The sequence below is a fragment of the Procambarus clarkii genome, chromosome 31 (assembly GCF_040958095.1).
Source record: "Procambarus clarkii isolate CNS0578487 chromosome 31, FALCON_Pclarkii_2.0, whole genome shotgun sequence".
In the NCBI taxonomy this organism is placed as follows: domain Eukaryota; kingdom Metazoa; phylum Arthropoda; class Malacostraca; order Decapoda; family Cambaridae; genus Procambarus; species Procambarus clarkii.
In genome coordinates, this window is record NC_091180.1 from 25,887,613 (window position 1) to 25,894,565 (window position 6,953).

Here is a 6,953-nt window from a genome sequence, read left to right on the forward strand (position 1 = left end):
ATATAACTGGCAAAATTATTTACTCAAGGTTCCTTGCCATAAATTCTTTGTAATTTGATATATGTGTGTTGTATCCTATGTGGAACGCTATGTAGAATCCTGTATGGAGCCCCCCCCCTGTGTACAAAACTATGTGTAACACCTACGTTGAATGCTATGTGAATCCTATGTAGTATAGTATGTGCAACCCTATGTAAGTATGTCTAATGTCTATGTCTAATGCTACGTACATCATTATAACACACTAAACGACTCTTGAGCCCCGCTTTACCAAACTCACGGTGAGTTTTGAACCATGCTAAATCATTCTCCTCTTACCTGAGCTTGAAATTGGGTAGTTATGTTCAGCTCCAAGAGCTTCGTCGTCAAATACTTGTTTTTTGAAGTAATGTTCTTGTAGAGAGTTAGGAACGCTTCCTTCGACTGATCAATATTAGTGTTTGTAGGCTGGGATCTCTTCCTTCATCTAGTGTGTGTAGGCTGGGATCTCTTCCTTCATCTAGTGTGTGCAGGCTGGGATCTCTTCCTTCATCTAGTGTGTGTAGGCTGGGATCTCTTCCTTCATCTAGTGTTTGTAGGCTGGGATCTCTTCCTTCATCTAGTGTGTGTAGACTGGGATCTCTTCCTTCATCTAGTGTTTGTAGGCTGGGATCTCTTCCTTCATCTAGTGTGTGTAGGCTGGGATCTCTTCCTTCATCTAGTGTTTGTAGGCTGGGATCTCTTCCTTCATCTAGTGTGTGTAGGCTGGGATCTCCTCCTTCATCTAGTGTTTGTAGGCTGGGATCTCTTCCTTCATCTAGTGTGTGTAGGCTGGGATCTCTTCCTTCATCTAGTGTTTGTAGACTGGGATCTCTTCCTTCATCTAGTGTGTGTAGGCTGGGATCTCTTCCTTCATCTAGTGTGTGTAGGCTGGGATCTCTTCCTTCATCTAGTGTTTGTAGGCTGGGATCTCTTCCTTCATCTAGTGTGTGTAGGCTGGGATCTCCTCCTTCATCTAGTGTTTGTAGGCTGGGATCTCTTCCTTCATCTAGTGTGTGTAGGCTGGGATCTCTTCCTTCATCTAGTGTTTGTAGACTGGGATCTCTTCCTTCATCTAGTGTTTGTAAGCTAAGAGCTCTCCTTCCCAAAGCAATTTTAAAGTCATACTGAATTTGCTTTTTCCCATAGACACAATCCGCCAATCGTTTTCAGTCCGGGTCACCAGTTACTTATAGGTGAATAGGTTCGAACTATGAAGGATCAGTGTCCAGGGTTCCAACTCGGATCTTCTCATCTGAAAAGTTAACCTGGAGTGAATACCCAACACTACAAGCTGCTGTTCAACAGGCCAATCATCACTAAATGTGTCATTTTTGCATACATCGTTTCCCCTACAGTTGACTGAGCGATTCTCACAACTTCCCCCCCCCCTCTTCACCTAATCACTTAATTGAACTTGTCGATAGAACGACACATTCTCGCTCCCTGCAGGGTCTTTGTTCGATTCTCCATGGTCCTAGATGATTAAGTACTGTTCTTTCATCCCATCCTCATAGTCCGGCTCCATATCATTCTTCATGGTCTTTCCGAGTGCTGTATAGTCGAACTGGCGTAGCCCTTTGTCCCCATTATTACCTTACCTTACTTCTCTACTTCCTATAGCACCCACGTCTCATCATCAGCGGTACTTCCTATAGCACCCACGTCTCATCATCAACGGTACTTCCTATAGCACCCACGTCTCGTCATCATCGGTACTTCCTATAGCACCCACGTCTCGTCATCATCGGTACTTCCTATAGCACCCACGTCTCACCATCAGCGGTACTTCCTATAGCACCCACGTCTCGTCATCATCGGTACTTCCTATAGCACCCACGTCTCGTCATCATCGGTACTTCCTATAGCACCCACGTCTCGTCATCATCGGTACTTCCTATAGCACCCACGTCTCGTCATCAACGGTACTTCCTATAGCACCCACGTCTCATCATCAGCGGTACTTCCTATAGCACCCACGTCTCACCATCAGCGGTACTTCCTATAGCACCCACGTCTCATCATCAGCGGTACTTCCTATAGCACCCACGTCTCGTCATCAACGGTACTTCCTATAGCACCCACGTCTCATCATCAGCGGTACTTCCTATAGCACCCACGTCTCATCATCAGCGGTACTTCCTATAGCACCCACGTCTCACCATCAGCGGTACTTCCTATAGCACCCACGTCTCACCATCAGCGGTACTTCCTATAGCACCCACGTCTCACCATCAGCGGTACTTCCTATAGCACCCACGTCTCGTCATCATCGGTACTTCCTATAGCACCCTCGTCTCATCATCATCGGTACTTCCTATAGCACCCACGTCTCACCATCAGCGGTACTTCCTATAGCACCCACGTCTCATCATCAGCGGTACTTCCTATAGCACCCACGTCTCGTCATCAACGGTACTTCCTATAGCACCCACGTCTCATCATCAGCGGTACTTCCTATAGCACCCACGTCTCATCATCAGCGGTACTTCCTATAGCACCCACGTCTCACCATCAGCGGTACTTCCTATAGCACCCACGTCTCACCATCAGCGGTACTTCCTATAGCACCCACGTCTCACCATCAGCGGTACTTTCTATAGCACCCACGTCTCCTTATCAACGGTACTTTCACCCCTGACACTGGTGAGACGCCTTCTACCACAATGGGTACTCCATAAGCTTAATCACAGAATTCATTGTGTAATTGAGCCAATTCTGGGTTTCCATTGAGGGGAACTGGAGAGGAAATCCTTATATCTGTCCGCTGGAAGGGGAGGAGAGAAGAGATGAACGGAAGAGATGGGATAGAGGGGAAAGGAAAGAGAGATTCGGAGGAAAAGGATAGCGAAAGAGACAAGATAAAGAAGGTTTGGATGTTATGATTCACGAATAGCATTAAAGAGGAGTTACGTTATTTCTAATAAACTTATATACCCGGCGTCGCCCGGGTACCCCACCATATCTAGGCCTGGACACCTGAGCGACTCTTGCTGTCTCTCTATCATTGTTTTGAATTATCTATATGTTGTCTATGCCCATGTTGGGCATATACCCAAAAGCACTTACTGTACAAAAAATTGGGTGAGACTCGCTCTAAGCATCTGGCCCCCAACCTTTGCGAAACAGACAGACGAAACATCGGAGAGAGAGAAAGAGAAAAAGCGATAGAGAGAGGGGATAGAAATGATGTGAGAGGAGCCAATAGCCCTCTTCCATCTCGCGTTACATGGCCTGAAGGAAAGGTGGGATGGTGTGGGATGGAGGGAGGATTTGAAGGAATGCAAGTGAGAGGGAGAGAGATAGAATAGGAGGGAGGAAAGGAGATGAGAAAAGTACCTTTCAAGAATCTACCTCTTCCTCCTCCTCATCCTCCTCCTTTTCCTCTCCCCCCCCCTCCCCCTCCTCTCTGGGAGAGATTGGTGGCTCAGTATGATTATCATCCCAGTCCATAATGCAAGTGTGTTTATTAGTATGCCGGAGAAAGAGTATACTTAAGACCATACGAGTCTTGCCCTCTAATTGTATAACGGCCGATGTATGACAACATTGCTTTGTCTACTCGTTCGTTGCGCCGGATAAGGAACAGTTCCAGCCGCTGTTAGATTCATTACATATGCTCCTTGTAAGTAGGAAGCGTCCAAACACCTGTCATTTGGTGTGATATATTGTCTATTGAATTGGGAATATAATTGGTCAAATACCTGCAGTAGCCCAGACATTAAGCTTGCAGGAAATGGCATATATTTAATGTTTTTCGGAAGTGTTGTGTTTGGTGTAATCGGGGAGGAGCAACCGACACTGCATTGTTCAGTGGTTGCACAGCTGTACTGATGTATCATTGTATCGCTGTATCATTGTATTGCTGTATCGCTGTATCATTGTATTGGGGGTATTATTGTTCTACGCACGTGTGACGTAATGTTTCACTGTATTGTTGCATTGCAATGTTTATATATAATGTTACATGTATCATTGTGATACTGTTGCACCTATCACTGTATCACTTCTCTACCACAACCTACTACTACCACTACCATTACTACTACAACTACTATTACCACTACTACTACTACTATTATTATCAATCAATCAATGAACTAATCAAAGGGTTTATTCATAAAAGGTTGTACATTCATAAAAGGGGAAAGTTTACATTAAAAGTAGAGTACATTAATTACACGAGAGGGGTCACAACAACAACAAGGCAAGTTTACATTGTCATTATCAGAATCACAAACTTTATTGCAAAATAACTTAAACAAATCATTACATTTGCTAGCTGGACTAAAGCAGGTGTATAGCAGTCTAAAAAAAATTTTTGGTATAAAGTGAGAAACATTTTGGTAAGCAATTTGAAAGATAATATTGTGGAAAATAAAACAATGTGAGGTGTGATATTAAAGCGGTAAGACATATATATATATTGGTGCACCTTATATCATATAATTAGGATGATGAGACAAGTTGAACTAATAAATTAATCATACCATGATGTTATAGATGTTTGCACGACTTTACATCAACAGATTCTAGGAAGGGGGGGGGGGGGGGGTTTGGTGGCTCAAAATGACTCTAAACATACAACTCATTTGAAGTCAGATCACTCCAATGTATCTGACTTGAACTGGGGCTCAAATTGTCTACAAGTAATCCATCTTTCTGAGACAGTAATTTCTTCATGATTCCAAATATCCAGCTGAGGATATCTCCCAGCTTTCTCTGCAGGCGAGTTGTGTTATCCTCTTTGGTGTTATCCTGACAACATCATTATATATATGATATATATATATATATATATATATATATATATATATATATATATATATATATATATATATATATATATATATATATATATATATATATATATATACATACATATTTCACACATTCCTAAGTTGCATTTCCTATCAATTAGGTTTATAGGGTAAGCCTCACCCATATGCTGGTCAAGGTAGGCCTAATTTAAATGCTTTAAGAAATATGAGTCTTTAACCCAACCCCCATGAGCGAGTTTCATGAAATCGGAGATACAATGTCCGTAGGCTTTACTGCTTACTAAATAAATGCTGTACATATATTTCCTGAGGTTCCTATACGGTTTTCCAGCGCTGCTTAATAACTACTTTTCTGGAAGAGGGGAAGCAGGTGGGAAAGGGGAAAGGGGGACAGGGGAGGACCAAAGGGATGGGGACAAAGAGGGGGATCATGGGAGGATGGGGTCTAGGGGGGAAAAGAGGACCTGTGTATCCTCTTTTTCCTGCTTTTTCTCACTCTGAAAAGCCTGTCCTTGTCCTCCGTATCTATTGCTCTCAGTATCTTGTATGGTGTAATCATATTCACTGTGTTCTATTCGAGTTGTGAGATTTAGTTCCGGAATGGGAGGGTCGGGAAAAGAAGAAGGGAAGGAATATGGGTTGGGAGAGAGAGATAGACTATCGCAAGCACGCTAGGTACCCCTTCTAGTCTCTCTCTCTCTCTCTCTCTCTCTCTCTCTCTCTCTCTCTCTCTCTCTCTCTCTCTCTCTCTCTCTCTCTCTCTCTCTCTCTCTCTGCACTGTATCTCCTTCCAACTCTGCCACCCCCCCAAGTGGAGAAGAAAAACAGTTTTATCATGCCATGCTAACGAGCCAATTACCGTTGGCCTCGGGACTAGTGCGTCAACAAGCGTCAGGGGTAAACGTCTCTGGACGTGTTTATGCTTCCTGCCACGGGTCTAAACCACACCCTAGCGATTAACACACTGTCAAAATAGTGCCAAGATACTTATTAGTTACAATATATCGCCCCTTGTCTGTAATTGTGTTTCAGTGTTTAGGAAGAATATATAAATGTATATATTTGTATTTGTCTGTACCTTACCTCCCTAATGGTGTATATCCAATATGCCCTGAAATGTCTCATCACTTGAGAATGAACCATGTAGGTTCGAAACGGGTGTAAATTGATAATAAGTGTAATATATTCTACAGTTATTTATTTTTCTTCATCTCGAACGCAGATGACTTTTGGAGAAATCCTCTTCCAGTTAAACCAAGATGCAAGAGCACTAGTGAGAAGGATAGAAGCCCTAAACAAGAAAATAATCAGTGCAGAAAATGCAGTCATATCCAATGAAACATGTATATATATGTATATATATATATATATATATATATATATATATATATATATATATATATATATATATATATATATATATATATATATATATATGTATATATATATATATATATATATATATATATATATATATATATATATATCCTGGAATTAGTCCCCTTCTGAGGTGGATGGAGGGCTGAAAGGTCTACATGAACCTCCCACACTCGCTTGAGAAGTGAGTATTGATATTTCACCGATCCATTTGAGCATGCTGCGCTTGCGCAGAGTAGCAGCATAATATTTGTTGAAGCATGAATCACAGTGAGCTGGAGAGGAAATTGTATGCTAGTGAAAGCTAGGTACACAGATATTATTAGTTGTGTGTGTGTGTATAACCTCTACACACTCTCCTTAACTTCCATAGGTTTGGCCGCCACGTTCCTTTCCCTTTGCGAGATTCCTGGATTCCCAGTCTATCTCTCCTTGATTCAGGTCGCCCACGTGGTGGGGGAGAGTTGAGTTATAGGCGGTAGTTACTTGTAAAGAGGATGTAAGGGTTTCGTTTGAACATGACAGTTTGAACATGAAGTGAGGGTGGGGGGAAGAGGTATATATATATATATATATATATATATATATATATATATATATATATATATATATATATATATATATATATATATATATATATATATGTCGTACCTAGTAGCCAGAATGCACTTCTCAGCCTACTATGCAAGGCCCGATTTGCCTAATAAGCCAAGTTTTCCTGAATTAATATATTTTCTCTAATTTTTTTCTTATGAAATGTTAAAGCTACCCATTTCA

The 6,953-nt window shown here is 41.8% G+C and overlaps 1 protein-coding gene across 1 annotated transcript; it reads right to left on the reverse strand.

Moving 5' to 3' along the window:
• Positions 1-404: 404 nt before the first annotated feature.
• Positions 405-1,558, reverse strand: LOC138370226 (uncharacterized). Its single transcript, XM_069334224.1, has 2 exons — positions 1,512-1,558; positions 405-1,119 (listed from the first exon to the last, which is right to left on the reverse strand). Exons 1-2 carry the CDS (start codon positions 1,556-1,558, stop codon positions 405-407), a joined length of 762 nt encoding a protein of 253 aa, XP_069190325.1.
• Between the last annotated feature and the right edge of the window lie 5,395 nt (positions 1,559-6,953).

What these genes read in the sequence shown, in the direction of transcription:
- LOC138370226 (XM_069334224.1), bottom strand. Translation starts at nt 1,558, where the DNA reads ATGAAGAATGATATGGAGCCGGACTATGAGGATGGGATGAAAGAACA. An exon ending in GAGGATGGGATGAAAGAACA is followed by an intron (nt 1,120 to 1,511) that starts GTACTTAATCAT and finishes TGCTTTGGGAAG; the next exon opens with GAGAGCTCTTAGCTTACAAA.